We start from the raw sequence: 18,931 nt of genomic DNA, 5'->3' as shown, positions 1-18,931 counted from the left end.
CAGCAGAAGTACTGCACGAAACAGATATCAGCCAAACTCTGCCTGTGGTTTCACAACCTGAATTAAGTGCAACTCTGCCCTTTCGCAACTTGAGTCTCATATGATGATGTGTGTGTTGATGGCAATCACAGGAAGAGTGCGTCAGAGGATGCACACACACACACACACACACACACACACACACACACACACACGCACACACACACACACACGCACACACACACATATATATATATATATCCATATATATTACTCACATGGTCTTCACTTGAATCACATTTCCTTAAATCAGTTATTGAGTGTCATACTCAGTTTCGTTGAAACAACACAGACAGGACACTAAATAAGGATTACTTCCGTTACTGGTTTATCTGCAGACCTTTTTAGCACAGCCAGTTAATGTTTGATCGACAAACAATACCGAATGAAAAGAAATTACCCAGGCAACATCATAAAATTCATTGTTTTGTCTGACCACTTCTCCAAAACTCCAAAAAAGTAATTCAGCAGCAAATTCTCAGAACTAATAAAAAAAAATTTCCCCAATAATCAATATGACCTACATGATCCATCTATATTAAGTGCCCTTTTGTTTACTCGTGTCTCATATTCTGATTGCCTCATGTTATTAAAATTAAAATCTAAAATACAATGACATTTTCTCCTTGTTAAACGTAGTAAATATGGTAGTAAATGTCAAAACTTCTCAACAGTAGACTTATTAAAAGAGTCTGTGAAGGTGCTAAGATCAAGATCAGATCAAATCATCATATCCAAAAAACATAGCTGAAACTAAAGCAGCTCAACACTCATCCAAGTAGCTTCTGTAGTTGTGTATTAAAAGATATCTGCCACTGTGCAAGCAATGGCTACACCTGAAAGTGTGATAAAACTCAAGGGTGTGGACTACATGACTTCCGTGTGTGTAAGGTATGAGTGGATGATAAAGGGACATGTCACAGCAGTAGCTACAGAACAGGATGGGAGGTGTCACTTTAACACCAGGTTGAAGGTGGGGACATCCTTATTATGAGGATGAACAGCAGTTAGACTGGAGAGAGAGAGCTCATATATAGTTGGTGTCTATAATCACGTGCACAAACTGTGCACAGAGAGGTATGCTTTGTGTGTTTGCTCTAAGGGCCAACTTGGCAACAGACAATCTCCACAATCTCAGCCTCGGCTGTGCTTGTTGAGGCAAATGAGCGAAAGGCATCCAGTCCTATCTCTTCTGACAGTAAATAAAATCACAAACGGTCAACATTTTCCACAGCACAGCCCTGCTGGAGTGTACTTTCTTCAAACCGGTCTACCTCCTTTTGTTTAAACCCCTGACCGCTTTCAGAGTCTGCATCTAATCAAGCCTCTAGCCCCATTATCTCTCCCTCCCTCCTGCTCCCTCGTTCCCTCAGCCTGACCTTACAAGGAGAGGCAACAGGGTTGATGTCATTGAATGAAGAATGCTGCAAGAATCCAGAGAGAAAAGAGAGCAAGAGGAGGAGGAGGAGGAGGAGGAGGAGGAGGGGTCTGACTGGACAGTTAATGAACACACACACACACACACCCACACACACACACACACACACACAGAGAGAGAGAGAGAGAGAGAGAGAGAGAGAGAGAGAGAGAGGTGCTGTTTACATAGTAATACACAAGTCCTGAGCCAAAGTCAAACGAGAAAGAACTTGTTTGGAAGGATGGTGTCATTCCTTTTCCAGACTGAAAAGCACAGTGGGAGGGTCTAATAGCTGGAGAGAGGGGAACAGAGAAAGAGAAGTTGCCATTACAGTCAACTCTTAACTCAGCTTGGAACTAAAGAGGAAAAAAAAGCACAAAAGGTAGAGGGGGAAGTAAAAGGGAGAGCCACACTGCAGCTGCATTAACAGGGTGAGTATTCTTTCATATGTTATGTGTTAGATCAGAACAATATGAGGTGATGGCATGCTTTACTTTTTTTGGGGGGGGGGGGGGCTGCTACCTAATAAGGTATGGTCTTTAGCCCTGGAGGTATCATCATGAGATTTTCTGGTTCCTCAATGAAAGCTGTTGCTAACATATATGGGAATGTCATCTCAGTGATTTGACAAGCACAAACTGACCAGATAAGAAGATACCTTGTGGCGGACGGTGTTCCCCGGGCTGCGTGTGTGTTTAGTGGACATGAGCAAGTCTCTCTGACCGTAGGCTACTCTGTGTCCCTAGACCACCAGCTGATGGTAACCCGCGATAAGGCATGGCTATGCGGAAGCTCAGACAGGAAGTCCAGTTAAAAAGTTGACTAAGCTAGCTAGCGATGCCCGCTTTTATCCACTCCACGGAGCAGAAAATGTATTAAACCCAATGACAGCGCTGTTCAGAGAAGCCGACTTCTTTTTGCCATATGAGGTAAGAAGAAAATGGGGCGGCGTTAACGCGATTCACGACCGAAACCCTCTGACCTAAGCTTGATGGAGTGTAGGGGTGTGTGCGAGTGGTCCGACCGCAGATAGCGTTGCCATTGGTTTGACTGAAGCCACACAGGTTAATATCACACTAGCTGCTTGCTCCGAGGTGCAGGTGAGTTTTAAATGATTATTTCAGACGTTGGCGGCGTCGGTTTGTAGGCGAACGTAGAAACCGGACAAGCTAACGCAGCACGAGCGCTGCGGACGTTGAATAGACGTTGGAGGCTAGAACTAATTTGGTAGGTAGCGTTAGCTCTGCTAGCCGTAGCTACATACTGTCATCGTTATCAGTAATCTGCGTTATCCTGAATGACGATGATAGTGTATTTAATTTGCGTAGCGGACACTATTTATCTGCTGTCAGCTCGCCTGTTGTAGTCAACTGTTAAAATAACGGTGTAGCAATAAGCTATAATAGGCTTAACTTACTGATAGTGGCGAGTAAATAGAAACCTTTTTTACTCTTTTGTTGTTCCCACTTTAAAGATGACGGGGCCTTTCCTATTAATGGACAAACTATTTTTTTTATATATATATATAATTTAGTCCGGAACACCACTCCTCAGACATAAACATAAAGTAGAAGTAGTAGCTTTCTGACAGTGACAACAAATAAGCATTTGCTTCATAAACCCACCTTGAATGTATACAGTTTAAACAAAATGATGGCAGAGCTGTTGGATTGGATTGCACCGGATTCAATACATCGTTATTGTCGTTAAACAGTCATGTGAGGATAAAGACAAATGCCATGTGGCTGGTTGAATGAGAGCAAACAGAATTTGTCCTTAGACTGTAAACAAGCAACACATTTACAAGAATGAAAGTCTAAAAATAATTGTAAACTATGACTATGACACTGACTGGGTTCGGCTCAATGTTTCTTCCTGTTAAACAGTTATTTTAGTGTTTCCTCTGAAGGTTTCACATGAATTCTGTGAGTAAATCTGAATTGAACAGGATGTGCGAGATGCTCAGTGAGTGTATGCACCTTGTTGTGTTTGTTTTAGAGGATATGCAGCTCTGTGTACTAACAAGTCATGTCATGAGATTACATTCCTCCATAGACGTGCCATGTTGGCGTAGCATTTCTACAACCCTGAGAACGTGAAAATCCTCTGATTATCACAGAGCCCTAACCCAAGGCCACAGTAAGTAAGCTGTGTTCAAGAATAACTTATCAGAAAAAAAGAAAAGCTCTGTGCAAGGGTTCATGTGGTGGTTGTCTTTGAAAAGACTGGGATTGTGGTCACTGACGCCCCAGTAAATCGGTGATGCAGATAAGAATCCGTGAATGAAGCGATGACTCTGTGTGTGTGAGATGTGTGTGACGAGGGATCCTCCCTAATTGAAGCCTCCATGAGTCAACGCAGACAAGTTATTTTAGAGCATCCCTTGGTCTCAGATCACTGCTTGGCTAGCGCTTTGATTTTGTCTCTTGTGCCTTGTGACTCTTCTTTGGCCTAGATTATACTGCATGTTGGTTCAAGCAGCCAGAGCTGTCGGGGCGAGTCCGGTGGCTGATTTTATTACCAGTTTTGAAATGTTGCCCGTTCAGTTATTCTTCTAACTCCAGACTGAGAGGGAGCACAACGCTGGTGCTCAATGCGTGTCCAGTGACCTGTAAGATTGGACTCAGAAGGGTTGTTTGTCTCTGCATTAGTGACCCCTGGCCTAGACACGCTTTCCCAGAAACTGGGCGTGCTATTAACATCAGAACAATAGAGAGTTTCATCAACAACACAGTAGTCACTGATACAATGACTGACTAGACATTGAGGGAATTATTGGAAGTACTGTCAGTTTTCACATTGAGGCATTCTTTGAGTTAACTGTACCACCTTTTTAAACAGAGAATGGGCATTGTGTTTGTAATCTATTTATTTTATTGTCATTTGTACTTTACATTTTTTATTGTTTCCTTTTCCTGAGCTTAAGCGAGGGTAGTGTTGGTTAAAAAAAAAATATATGACTGTGTAAGGAAATGCAGCGCCTAAAATTAAGGCAAATGTCTTCATTTTAATGAAGCATCACCATGTTGTAACATGTGCAGCACAGTACATAAACTAAATGTAGTCCCTCCATAATCACGAAGCAATGAGCCACTGCTGAGTTTTCCTTTTAAAATTTAGGATAAACACCACCTGAACATTTACTGCACCCCATAGCATGCGTCCTCAGAGGGAACAGCGTGCTTAGGATTAACTATCCACACTCAGACAAAACACAGATAATAGAAAGTGTGCCACAAAACAGATTCGTTTCACTGATGCTGTGTCTCAGGTACATCTTTTCTAGTATGAAAGAGGTCTTGTAATTTTCCAGGGCAGTGGTCCTGCAACCATGCTGATGACTGCAACAACCTTGCTGGTTTTTATACCCTCCAGGGTAATAAAGGTGATTACATTCACTCTCTTTCTCCTGTGTATAAATTAGTTCCTGGTAAGAAGGAATCAAAACCAACTGGGCTATGGCATCTAGACCTTGTTGAGAGCCTGTTTTCTAGTCTGTAAAAGCTGCCCGGCCATGTGGAGTTTATGTAACGTTCAAAAGCCCCAGAGTGCAGTGTGTGATTTATGCTGGGGCCCTTACAAAAGGCTACACGATGCCATCCTCGATCACAGCTGTAAAGAAGAAATGATTGAATGCAGCCTCAAGTGATGTCATTCAGTTCAAGTGGCGGGTGAGAAATGAATGAAAAGCTGAGGAAAGATGTTTAAAAGAATAAAAAAATAAATAAAAAATGTTTGCGGTGTGCCACAGAACATTCGCCTGACATCTCACCATGAGAGTGAGCTAAAACCCTCATTAAAAGGGTACAAATAACAGAGGAAAGTTGCAAAGATATAAAGAAAGAGATGTTGATTAGAGGGAAGCAAAAAAAGGTGATGTCATTGAGTTGCGCTGCCAAAAATGTTCCTCAGCTGAGGGTCTCTCTCATCTGGAGGATCGGGTTTCAAGATGGATTTTGCAGTAGGACGTTTGGGGCTGAGTGCGTAGCTGATCTCACCGTACTCAATCCCTCAGGACTTTATCAAGGAACAGATGAAACCTGACCACAAGTCATCCTCACTGTTGAATAATGAAGAGGAGACTTGGATATTTTCTCTTAGAAACAGGGTAGTCTAGAGGAAATCACAATGTATACCATCCCTTGTCGAGCAGTTCTTTTTCGAAAGCCATGATAGATTTGAGTGTTCTGTTTGTTGATACTCAGACGTGGAAACCTCATTAAAAGCTGAGAGCTTAATCTCAGCTTTTAATGAGGCTGTTTTGCACTTAGTCCACTCCATTCAGCTCCATTCAGCATGAAGGAGGTCTTGATACCAAGTTAATAAGTAGCCAGATATTTTTCAATCAGCTGAACTACTTGTGTCCTTTCTTCTTCTTCCAGTTGCTGCACGTATCAAGCCTGGCTAAATTTTCTTGTGTGTTCGGACCAAGCCGTAGAATAGATCTTTGGCTCTCAGTAAAAGCTTCACCATCTGCCCTTATCGATTCATGTAGCAAATTTATGAATTATTTAGGTGGCATAGTGAAATGGAGGTAGGTGTGTGTGTGGGTAGATGTTTTTGCAACAGGCCAGTGACATTTGAGACATTTTCCACTGACTGGTTGACAGACTGTCCTGGGGTGGCAGAGCTGTTCTCATCGCTGTGATCAGTTGGCGTTGTTGTTATAGTCAGATGAATCATCAGCCATAATTCCTTTGGTCAGATTTTTCTCTCATTACATTGGAAAGCTGGAAATTTTGACGGATATTCAAAAACTTATTAAAAACATACGGGATGAATCATGTTCCTGTGTCAAAGGATGTCCTGGACTAGCTCATGACACAATGCAACAGAAGACACCTCTATAAAACTATACTGCCTTTAGTGTGGACACACACAGATCAGGCATAACATTATGACCACCTGCCGAATATCGTGTAGGTCTCTCTTGGACATGGGCCTTCTGAGGGTGTCCTGTGGTGTCTGGCAACCGAATGTTGTTAGTGGAGGGCCTTTGGGTCCTATGGGTTGAGGGGAGGGGCCTCTGTAGATCAGGCTTGTTCCAGTGCATCCCGCAGATACTTGATCAGTTTGGGATCTAGTGAAATTGAAGGACAGGTCAACACCTTGTGGTGTTCTTCATGTTTTTTTAGTTGTTCCTAAAGCGTTTTTGTGTGTGTGTCTGTGTCAGGCTGCATCCTGCTGGGGATGGCTGCTGCCATCAAGGAGTGTCATTGCTATGGGGTGGGGGCACCTGGTCAGGTTTAGGTGGGTGGCACATGTTTGAGTAACATCCACATGAATGCCAGGTCCAAATGTTTCCCAACAGAACATTGTACTGTCACAAGATGGTCAATGTTATTACTTCTCCTGTCAGTGGTCATAATGTTATGCCTGATCGGTGTATATGGTTACAAGTTGAATTGAAAGAAGCCAACCCGAAAAGCAGAAGCGCTGCATTTCTCATGTGAGAAGCTGGTTATGCCAAGAGCAACAGAGGTATTTTCAGGTGCCGTAAGGTTTTTTTTTTTTTTTTTGGTCATGTCAGAACATGAAGTGTTGCCTGTGCGTCCCGGCAAAGAGCAATGAGGATGAAACACTCAAATCTTTTTCCTTGTTGGTTTAGCTTTTAGCATCATCAGGCCCAGTCTATATATAGATAATCGTTTCGAAGGCTGCGTCAGTCCAGATCCCCTCCTTAGAAAGGTTGTTCTCCAATTGCAAACTCACTTATATCTAAATGAAGTCAGTTTAAATTGAGTTAATGTCATGGTGTAGGCTTTTTCCCCTATAAATATCTTAATGTTTACAGTATCTTGTTCACTCTTCATTACTTCATCATCAAGATTTCCATTTTTAAGAAGCAATCATGAACCAATCCCTCTACTTTGGAAGAAATATTCAACTTAAGAAAACTGTAAACACATTGATCCCACTTAAACTCCTGTTTTTCTCTGTGTTCCAGTCTTGACTGGTCGCAGGCGTACGTGGATGGATTGCTGTGGCTTCAGTTGAGCAAGCGAGCAATTAATGCATATTTATTGAAGAATTATTAAATTATAAATGACTCTCCTTCATAGAAGCTGTGACATTTTTGAGGACAGCGATGAGTCAGGGCAGCCGGTGTGTGAACAGATGTGTGCATGAGTGTGTGTGTCGTGGGATTCCTAAGAACAACCGTGCTTTTGACTAAAGGTCATGTTTGGGCTCGCTGGTCTTCAGGGGGATGTATTCAGACCTTGTGAGGAATCTCGGCAGAAGCACGGAAGTAACATCAACATTTGTTGAACCACCAGCATGTGTGAAGTAAATATTTGAGCTCTTTTTGACGCACCTCGCATGAAATTGTTACCATAGTTGCTATCATCCCTGGTGCAGAGCGGTCGACTCTCTTGCGACGGTCGATATTCCAGTGTTTTATTTGAGTATAAACAGCCATATGTTATGTGCTGTAAATTGTCTCTGGCATCTGGGAGTGGCACTATGTCTGTATGCATGGCCTAAGGAAAGACTTCACACACTTTTCACTCACTCTGCAGCAGACTACTAAAGCCTTTTGTGTTTAAGACTGGATTTGTTGAATGCCTGTGTGTTATTTGCTTCTTTACTCCTATTTCACAAAAGACAGAAATACATTTTAAGACACTCTGCAAGCCACAATAAACCTCCATTTAATTCATTTTACTAAGAATGGGGTTGAAGACAGCTGTATCCCTGTTAAAAAGTTTACAGTCTGCAGAAGTTTTTGATTTGGCAGTTAATGTAAAGGATGTTTATTGCAATAAAAATAAACATAATAGTATGCAAAGAAAGAATTAATCAAAATGTAACTTCAGGAAGCTACTGACAATTACGGACATCTACAATTTGTTTAAATTTTTATATTTGTAGGCAAACTAATTATTCTGCGTGAATACTGATGTTTTAGTGTACATCATTTAATTGTTTTTTTTTTTTTTGGACTGCTGAATCAATTGCAAACTGTAAAGCTATTTACAATTAGTTTGCCACCGTGACAGGCCAAATGATTTGTTGATGTGTCATCGTCTCTTAATTCTCCCAACACAATGCTTGACATGCATATGTTGCCAAGGAATGTAAGCCCTTTGACTGCTTTCAGCTGACTGACGTTGGTTTTTTCATGTGAGGTGTGAGAGTAAGAATCCTGACGCTCGAGCTCTTTCAACTTCACTGCAACCTGTTTCATACCTTTTCTTATATAATAAACCAAGCCTTCCTGACTAATTGTTCATTATGTTTCCTGTGTTCATTCTCAGACAAATACACAAAATGGAGGACTCAAGCGGCAGCAAGCCATTTGTGGTGACATCCTCTCTGAACCTCAAAGTCACCACTCCGTCTTTCTACAACCAGCCAAAGAAGTTCGCCTCTGTGGCACCGCCACGGCCCAAAAGTCTGACCCCTCCTTCAGCTCCATCACCGACACCAATAGGCACAGCTGTTATTGGACGAGTGGGAGACATGCCTCCTCCGCCCCCTTCGCTTTGTGATGGTATTTGCCTTACACTTACATGTTCTGAACCATTTTTGTTTCCGTCGTAAGTTGTATCCATTGCCAGATCAATCCTTCCCACCCCGTGCTGCTTCTACTGCAAGAGCTTCAACTTTGAGCACATGATAAAAAAACACAGAGCCTTTTGTGGGGAAATTTACGTTACACTTTGAGTTGAGCAGAATTATACTACTAGCATGAATCTGGGATTTAATTAGTGGATGCAATCAGACAAGCCAGCCAAATTGGAGATAGCCTGTGGAGTCTCTGACCACTAGAGTTCATGCATGCGTAAAGAAGAAGTATTCACATTGTTTCCGCCGGTTCAGTCTGATGCTGGGGAATTAGGGTAGTGTAATGCACCGTGTCGGCAGCTTTGGGTCAGGTTGTAGAGCGGGTTGTGGATGGTTGGAGGTCAAATCCCTGGCCCTTGGACAAGGTACTGAACCCAAGGTTGCTCCAGATGGCAGGCGAGCACCTTGCATGGAAGCACTGCTGCTATTGGTGTGTGTTAAAGATGAACATTGTAGAGCGCTTCTACAAGAGTACCACTAAGGTAGAAAATTGCAAATAATAATTTAGATGAAAAGAAATCTAGAAAGCAAAGATGGAACATGCATTTTTGAGGAATTAAATGCATGAATTAATTTAGACCTTGCACGATATATTTTGGCACTGAATGTGAAGATTGACAAACCCGCCCTTTGAACCTCTGTGCTGGCTACGTCCACCGCTGTCTTAGCATTGCCTGACTCCACCTAACTCCTGGCTAATTCAAAAATGAGCAAAGATGTGGGGCTCATGTGGGTGGATGACATCTAGACAGCTAGGGACCTGTTATGCCACCCACCTGTCTCGAATTAATTTTGCCCACATTTAAGCCTTGATGTACTTTGATGGGTGAGTTTTATAAAAATCACTCCTCATACAGGCTAATTTATTTTTTTTAGACCCGGAGGTAGCCACTTGTTTACAACAAAAGTACTTATGGCACCTTTAATGCAGGAAAATACTGACTCAAGTTCTCAGTAAAGTTGTTCAGAAACAGCAAAAGGCCATAAAATACAAGTCGTACTGCAAAAACTTCTCATCTTTAGTAATCTCCATTTTTTTGTATTGTCCTGTTTGTTTTTTGTTTTTGGTATGAATGAACATGTTATTAAAGCACTCTGTGAACCTGAACTGGGTGATAAAATATGAATTAATAATAAATTACATTGTTTTGTGCGATGGCTTTTAACCAATCCTAATTTTCGGCAGACTTCCCACCCCCTCCTCCTCCTCCACTGGATGATGATTTGCCAGCCCCTCCCCCTGAATGCCAAACCACACCCAGTGCCTCTGATGCCCCCCCTCCCGCATTCCCCGCTCCACCTCCGGTGGCAGATGACCTGCCCCTCCCAGCTCCGCCTGAGGAGAGTGCCTGTCCACCCACCTGTCCCTCTCCCCCTCCTCCCCCTCCACCTCCACCTCCCCCTCCACCTCTCCCCGCTTCTGGTACCAGTTTTCATAGTGCTGCCGGGAATCAACAGGTAAGTTATGCGTCGTGTCTTCACCAAGCTTTGACTGTCTGCATGCTTCTTCCTTTGGCTGCATGTAACTGCATTTACACATAATTGGATAATCAGTCAGGACACTGTAGGGCATTCTTGTGTGACCACGTTGAGTCCATGGTGTACTGTCTTTTCAGATTTTCCCACAAATTATATTAGCATTAGTCTGGGCTAAATTTCCCAGCTTCATGCTGCCAACAGGATTATTCCCAATTTATGTCACTGAAATAGTTTTAAGACATGCAATGGAAGGTTCATTACTGAGATGTTTATTCTAGGGCTGCATTAGTTCCAGTTGGTTTGTTTGACTGTATTAAAAGTACAAAATAAAAAAATGGTTTGAAAAACAGGAGTATACCTCATGTTTAAATTAACAAAGAGCTTATGCTAAATGATTCTTTGTAAACAGCCTAGTGAATAGAAAATTAAGCAATTCATTCAACATGCAGTGTTCTCTTTCATCTACCCAGAGAAATAACATTTAAACGGCCTTCATTTATTCACCATCATCATTTATCATCTCATTAAGTTTGCTTATCATCATTCTGGGGTTTCCTCAGTAATTGTTCCAAATAAATATTTGAGAGCCACAATTTATATACTGTTTGGATACATTTCATTCTGCATATACGCTTGGACTGCTAGTCAAATGTGTAAACATAACATCTTGTTCATGTGTATTCACAGTGTGTTCAAAAGTCTCCTCTTTATCCTCCTCCCTGTTCTTGACTCATCTATGCATCCTTTTCTCCATCATTCTCTTTTTATTTCTGTGGATAAATGTTTGTGATTAATCCTCCCCTTTTGTCATCCTTTGCCAGAGAGTGGTGGGGAAGCAGACCAGCTTCGATAAACAGCTTGACTCTTTGACTGACTTGTTGTCTGAGATGGAGACCAGGGGACCTTTCAACCCCAAGGTACAAAGCTCAGAGAGATAGAGAATATGCTCTAACAAACATTAGACATCTACATCTGTGCTGTCTACTGAACTAATAAACAGATGAGAGAGAAAATGACAGCAGGCTTTGACTCACAGTGAGGCCGCTGTAAAAAAATAAAAAATAAATAAAAAGAGAGGGAGTAAGAGTAGAGACGAGTAAAGCGAGATGCCAAGTTAGTTTCGTGAGTCTCTCATCATCTGTTCAGGTTGAAAGCTCAGATGTGAACTTGCACACATGTATCACGACAGAGATAACCAGAAGATGGGTTGCTGGTGATTCACGCAGAGAGAGAGAGAGTGATGCACACAAAAGTGAGTAGAGAGCGCGATGAAGCCAGAGTGTTCTGCCAGAGACCGTGAGAGGGCCATAAATGGAGAGTGTTTTAATCTGACGTGGAGGTTCTGGATAAGGCCAGAGCAATGTTGGCTCAAAACAGCAAAATAAATGTCAGAGAGACGAAGCACTACTGATAAGCTCAAACTGTGGAGCGCTTCCAGTGTGTACTCTAATCAAAGCACCTCATTCAGTATAATAAAAGTGTCTGCATGGAGCACAAAATATTTCACTGAAGTAAAGTAAAATAATTTGTAAAGAGAGATAACTTTGTTGTTTTATTCACAGGCACCGAGCCAGTATTCATCATCACCAGCACCCAAGCCATCAGCTCCTCCCCCAACTGCCCCCAAACCAGCACTCTCCTTCCTCCCACCTCCTGAGATGGGAGACCGCCCGCCTCCTGCACCTTGGGCGGAAGAACTCAAAGCCAGAACAAACCGACAAGCCAATCACAACTCCGCACCAAACGCTGCTGCTCAGCCATTTGCTAAGGCCCCAGCTGTGGCTCCCAAGTCTGGCTTTGGGGGGAGAATGACGACATCGTCAGCCTCTCTGGCACAAAAACTCAACCAGAACCTGAACCAGATGCCCGCTCCAGTCAGCAGTGGACCAAGACCTTCCCCTTCCACAGCCACCAGCTCTTTCCCTCCACCTCCTGCAGCTCCACCCGCACCTCCAGCTCCACCAAATAACATGGCCACTGCCCCGGCCCCTAATCACATAAAGAGTTCTCCGTTTGCAAGTCAGGTGAATGCAAACCAAAACCCTCCAGCTGCTGCGCCTCCTCGTCCTCAGCCCAAGACGATGATGTCTCCACCCTCCTCCTTTAACCAACCAATGAAAACAACCCCTGCATCAACAGTAAGTTCTAGTTAATTACATAACTGTGTATTGTAGAAAGGAATCGCCCAAAGTTTTTTGGGCTTGCTTCTTACAATAAAACAGCTCCGATTGTTCAGGTTGTAGGACGGTTGCATATTTGAGACAAAGTTCTGACACGCCCTCGGCACTGTGCTCTTGTAATTGGTCGTAATTTTGTGGAGTAAACAGGATTTCAGGATATAATCACATTGAAAACTCGGCATCAGCAGTGAGTGTGGGTGGGCACTGTGGTTCATGTACCAGTGTTCTGTATATAAACAACATGTTCGGCTTGATCAAGCATCTGGACAGTGTGGAGAAAACAGCCTTTACATGTACATGATGAGAAGACACACTGCTGTTGCCACACACCTCCCAAGTAGCAGCAATGCACTACCAGACACCTTTGTTGGGTGAGCACTTTTCCGAAACTAAATTACTTGGTTATATAATTATACGGTCATTGTATCCGTCCGTGTGAAACGTGTGTTGACAAAAGATCGCAATCGGGCGTAGACCGTCCTCTCTAACCAGGTTCAGCTCGGTTGATTTGTTCCAAAACGGAGTGCGATGTCACTGACATGAGTGACATAGGTGTGAAAGCACCTTTAGTGTATGATCAGTTGAAAGATGCCTCACAATGAAAACCTAATGGCGTGTTGATAAGAACTGAGTCTAGTAACACCAGTCTATAGATGTAGTGTTTTCAAAGCCATATTGCTCAGTCATAAATAACAAACTATATAAGGCTTTCTCATGAAACAACGTAAATAATACATACGTATTCACTAATGGCTTCTTGCGTGTGTGTTTTTGTGCAAACAGCCTTCACCTCCTGCCCCAGTTCCTATTCCAGGTGGAGGCGTTCCTCTAAACATGAGGGAAGTGGAGGAGCTGGAGAGAATGACCCAAGAATTTATTAAAGACATGGACGCGAACGCACCGGTCATCACCTCCCCTCCTACAGGTACAAACATGCACACTCAAAAACACACATTCATTTCACACTTTGCATCTCATACAGAAACACTTTGTTTTTCATATACTAATCTTTCATGTGCTATCAGACACTACGATTAGCTATATAAATGTAGACGAATGGTGGCTGTCACTGTTGCTAATTACAGTCATTAAGTAGCTGCTAGTTTGCACGTCTTGCACAAATGTCACAGAAAACTATCAAGATTTTGCAAAAGTAATAGTTTAACACGTGATGCCTCCGTGAATGTTGTCTTTTATCTGATTGTTAGCTACGTGCATACCATTTTTGTATTCGCAGGCTTTTATCTCTGCAGTGGTTCCGTTTCACATACTTTTCTCCTTATCCACTGCACTCACAAATCTGTGACCTTCTTAACTGAGCTAGATCTGTTCCATTAGAGTAATGTTGTATAGAAGTGTTTACACAAACAAATCCATAACATGTATCACATCAGTGTTAATCTCATTGGTTAATTAAAGATTGCATTTAATCGAGGCAGAGCTAAGTAAAAAGATGGATGTATTTGTGGATAACGCTGTTTGTGTATCTTACTTGTTTATGCATCTTGTTTGTGTATCTTCCTCTTCCTCAGAGGTTTGCGGGAAGTGTGGCGAGGCCCTCTCTCGTACTCAGCCAGCAGTGAGGGCCATGGATAAACTCTTCCACTCCAGCTGCTTCTGTTGCATGAGCTGTCATCGCCCCCTGCAGGGCATGCAGTTCTACGACAGGGACGGCTCGCCCCAGTGTGAAGACTGCTACATGGTGAGGAGAATTGCACATATACAGTAAAATGAAGCATGTGGTGTTAAAAACATTAAGTGTGATCATATAGCTTACTGTTTTTCCTCCTTATGCGCACATGCTGTACACTCACTTTCCAGTTTATTAGGTACACTGATTAAAACTAATCAACTCTAATATAACAGTGCTGTACTAAATCTTAGGTTCATGAAGGTTATGGTATTCAGCATTTGCTTAAAATAACACGAGAGCTGTTTATTCAACTGTGTTTTATTTTTGAGTCTGGTTTGTAGTGCTATCGATTGTACTGTGTTGTGCACACAGAGGTTTCCACCTTTTCCATCACCTCCTTGAAGCTGTTTCAACATTAACTGAACAGTCATGCATGGGGATTTAGTGCAGGACTGTTATCTAAGAATGCATTTGTTTTCACAGTGAGTACAGGAGGAATTGGTCCAGTCAGTAGATAGTGTCTAATCATTAACTTACTGTACCACTGTTACAGTGTAGCCACGAATGATGAATTGAAGTTTTGCTTCATTTAAAGGAAGTTATTTTAATCCAACACAGTTTTTTTTGTCAAACACAGCAAATATTCCTTATTGTCTGCTGACTATCCGTTCTGTTTGCACACTGCAAAGAAATTCAGGTGTTAGTACGCAGCTCTCAAAATTGTCAGACAAGTTGAATAAGAAGGGGCTAGGGTGATTACATCGGCGAGGCTTTCTAAGGGTCAAAAGAGATCCGAGAGTCAAAAAGCCTGAAGACCGATGTAGCTCTGTTTCAGCTGTCTCTGGAAAAACTTCCTGTGCTCGCTGCATGTTAGCTTTGCAACAGCAGCTATAGCAACAGTTTATAACCCACTACCTAGCTCACATTAATTACATTACATTGTTTGCTCTCTTCTTGTTAGTTTAGTTACCATGGCAATGCACGGAAATACATTAGATTCTGAAGGATTAATGAAGGCAGGGGTTTGTTGGTTTGTGCTAATGTTACAAAGGTTTATTTCCACTTAGCAGAAGAAGAATTAATCTGCATAGAAGAGTGGGAAAGGGGCAGAGTGCACAGCAAATACGAAATCATTCCAAATAAGTGTTCTTCCAATATATACACTAGTTTTATATCTCAGTTCATATCGTCATATTGCTCCTGTCCTGCTCCTCAGAGTTCCCTGGCAGTTTGTTCCCGATGCGGGGAGAGGATCACAGACCGCGTGCTGAAGGCGGTGGGACAGTGTTTCCATGCCCAGTGTTTCCGCTGCAGCACCTGCTCCTGTGTACTGGAGGGGGCCCCCTTCATCACTGATGACAACAACAACCCCTACTGTGTCCAGGATTACCACAGGTGGCTGCAGATCCCTGCTTAATTTCTTTGAGACGCGATTATATCATGCAAAGTATTCTACTGTCAAAAAATGTCTTAACCAGTAGTTCTCCTGACCTTTGCCAACACAAATTTTCAGTAATAGTAAGTGTTAGCTGCAGAGTTTTAAGGTCAAATCAGTTGTTGTGCCCCATTAACCTTACTTATCAGGATTACAGATAAAAGAGGCTGCGCGGGAGGACAGTCACGACAACAGCAACACTTCTTTCTCAATTATGCTGGATCACTTGCGCCACCTTTTGCTGATGAAACTGTTTACAGCTTGCTAAACTGTATTTAAAATAATCAGCCATGGCAAAGCTGCTTAATCCTTACTGCTGTGAGTTGACAGGCCCAGTAGCAACAAATGTTGAGGTTTAATTAGAACATTGTGACTATGACTGTGAATGTGTGAGAATTTGAGGTAATTAACTAATGACCACCTCTCCACCCCTCTCTTGCAGGCGTTTCTCCCCCTTGTGTGTGAGCTGTAATGAACCAATCATTCCAGCCGCAGGCAGCGAAGAGACCGTTAGGGTGGTTGCCCTCGACAAGAACTTCCACCTCAAGTGTTACCGCTGTGAGGTAAGACGCGCGCATAAATATACATGACACAACGTTTCTACACATTCCAGAGAGCAAGATTTTAAATGCATGCGTTCCTTTACTCTGCAGGACTGTGCGCGCCCTCTGTCCATAGAAGCTGATGAAAATGGCTGTTATCCACTTAATGGTCGCATCCTGTGTATGAAGTGCCACACCCAGCGAGCCAAGCAGGCTGCGCAGTGATCGGCTGCTGCAGCGGAGTTTAACTATGAACCAAATCCAAAAGCACAGGATTCATTCAGCTGCCGATTTGCCTTTGCAAACAGGGCTTTATTCAGTATATGTGCGCATATGTGGGTGCGTGTGTGAGAGAGAATGTGCAGTGTGAAAAGAAAAGGTATGTTTGCATGCAGATTCAGTGTAGTATTTCCTTTCTCTTTGTTAACTTTACTTGGTGCAGAGGTAATGTACTGCACTGAAATAAATTCCCCTCTTCTATTATCCCAGATCTCTAACTTTCCAATCTCCCATTTAGCCTCCTTTGTGTACTCAAACGTATTTTTTGTGCCAATTCTGTGTTTACGCTAAAATCTCCAGCATATCTTGCACAAGAACAGTTTGGTCAAAAGAGCAGTCTGATGAATAGAAAGTTGCCTTTCTCAGTTTCTCACTTAAATATTAGTAGCAACATGAAATGATAGACATTCATTTCAAGAATTTTACTGGCTGGTCTATTTCCCTGTGAGCATTGAAACTTGCATGGGTACCATAGGGTGAGGGACACCAGGAACCCATTTTACCACTCTGATTGGCTGTTTGTAGGGTATGTCTTAAACAAGTGTTACGTCAGCAGGCATGGTTAATGATGCTTTCCTGCTTAGAAAGTGCTTTATATCAGCCAATCATCTAGGGCTACAACGCAGCTGCAAAAATATAAAAACCATGAATGTGGCTCTTAGTTTTTGTGATGTGAATTTGTTGGTTTACAGGCATGCGTTGAATTATGTCATGTTCCTCTCTCTACTTGATCATACTGTATAAGGGCAAGAGTAGAACAAGAATCAGCTGTTTGCTTATACAAAACAAAAAAAAAAAAAAAAAAAAAAAACATAGTTGAGAGCTGATTTAATCAAGTATTTTTAGATGCATGCTTCTTGGATGCAAAAACGATGAACAAACACATCTGCCAAGCACAGATTCCTGCCCGGGGATCCCATAATTTCATAAAAGTCTTTTTGTAAATGTCAGCTGCATGGCTGAAAACAGGACCTATTGTTATGTAACCGTTGCACAGTTCCATAGTGAAGTGAAACATCTTTTTAGTGTCACTTTGACTCTAAAGTCCCTGCACATGATGCGTTTTGTTTAAGTAAACACCAACTAGTTTTTGATAGGTATTTGTTAGAGTCTCTTGCTCTAAAGAATATAATTTATGGACCTATTTTCTATTAAGTATTAAGGCCACACTAAAATAACAGCAGGACAATAGGACTGTAGAGGCATTTGAGCTGTAGTTAGCAGATGATAAAACACAGTGACCAAATATTTTAAAGCCGTTAGCAAGGTTAGCAAAACAGTTACATAAGATTTAATGATTCTACAGTCGTGTATGTTAGTTGTTAGAGCCCATTTTTGTTTGGTCTTTATTTTTTTCAGCAAATACCACTATTCCTTCTGTTACTCCGCTTTTGTACTTAAGTCCGTATCGGTTATATACTATTTTATTCTTATCTGTACTGTATTTCACTGATAAATGCTTCCATAATTTGGTTTTATTTTTAACCTGGCGACGTGCCTTCTCCATTATCGTATTCTATTGCTACTTGTGAATTGAGCCCAGTTTGCAGCCACAGAAATGAATTCTTCAATATAAAAACTGTTCCTTGCGCTTGCGTTAAACGTGGTGCAGTATAACACCAGAATGATTAACGAAACATGGCAATAGTGATTCAGCATTGCATGCTAAATGTGTAAACAGTGGTGGCATTTCCTCGAGTATTATTATGTCTTTCGCTTCCACCAACAACTCCACCGTTGTGGTCCTGCCTTTGTCATCACCATGTGATATTATATGTGAGATGATGCCTTCATGGTTGCATTTATCTGACATTACATTGTGTTTATTCTGTTACATGTGGATGCCTTGTCTTTTTTTATACGTTAGATATGTGTGAATGTGTAAAAAAATCATTTAGCCCATTCCCTTCCTTTTTTTGGCTGTATCAAAAAACAAACAAATAAAGAAAAACTGCTAAATACCAAATGTTTTTTTTTGTGTTTTTGCCTCTTAAGTGTTACAATTTTACTAATGCAATAAATATACGTATATACATATATACACACTAGTGTATGTTGCACCAAAATTTGTTTAGTCATAATTGTTGTTGCCACCATAGTCTCTGGTGTCTCGGCTCTGGCCGGCCTCCATGTGACATCCATGAAACGTGTTTTCTCCCAGACTCTCAGTGATGTGCTTCACTGTTAAACTGTGACCTCCAAGACGCCATACTGCTCTATCAGTCGTTCACAGCCATGTGTTGCGCTGATAATGACGACAGCAGATGTGTGCACGTGTGCGTCTCGCTGCGCTTACTTTCCAGGAAGAAGCTCTTGCCCTCATTTAATGCAATTCAAAAGCAGTGTGTTGGGCTTAAC

The 18,931-nt window shown here is 42.0% G+C and overlaps 1 protein-coding gene across 4 annotated transcripts; it reads left to right on the top strand.

Moving 5' to 3' along the window:
• The first annotated feature begins 1,625 nt into the window (after positions 1 to 1,625).
• Positions 1,626 to 18,558, top strand: zyx (zyxin). Of its 4 annotated transcripts, none has more exons than XM_084556740.1 (10): positions 1,626 to 1,887; positions 8,716 to 8,951; positions 10,212 to 10,483; positions 11,326 to 11,421; positions 12,067 to 12,642; positions 13,468 to 13,609; positions 14,217 to 14,386; positions 15,534 to 15,712; positions 16,195 to 16,315; positions 16,406 to 18,558. In XM_084556740.1, the coding sequence occupies exons 2-10, from the start codon at positions 8,729 to 8,731 to the stop codon at positions 16,517 to 16,519; spliced, it is 1,893 nt and encodes a 630-aa protein (XP_084412866.1). In that variant the 5' UTR covers positions 1,626 to 1,887; positions 8,716 to 8,728; the 3' UTR covers positions 16,520 to 18,558. The 4 variants fall into 4 exon arrangements, with proteins under 4 accessions (XP_084412866.1, XP_084412865.1, XP_084412868.1 ...); XM_084556739.1 differs by lacking the exon at positions 1,626 to 1,887 and adding an exon at positions 2,141 to 2,385; XM_084556742.1 differs by lacking the exon at positions 1,626 to 1,887 and adding an exon at positions 2,469 to 2,556.
• Positions 18,559 to 18,931: the final 373 nt, after the last annotated feature.

Source organism: Chelon labrosus (assembly GCF_963514085.1).
Source record: "Chelon labrosus genome assembly, chromosome: 12".
Taxonomy (NCBI): domain Eukaryota; kingdom Metazoa; phylum Chordata; class Actinopteri; order Mugiliformes; family Mugilidae; genus Chelon; species Chelon labrosus.
This window is presented reverse-complemented; position numbering and strand designations above follow the sequence as displayed.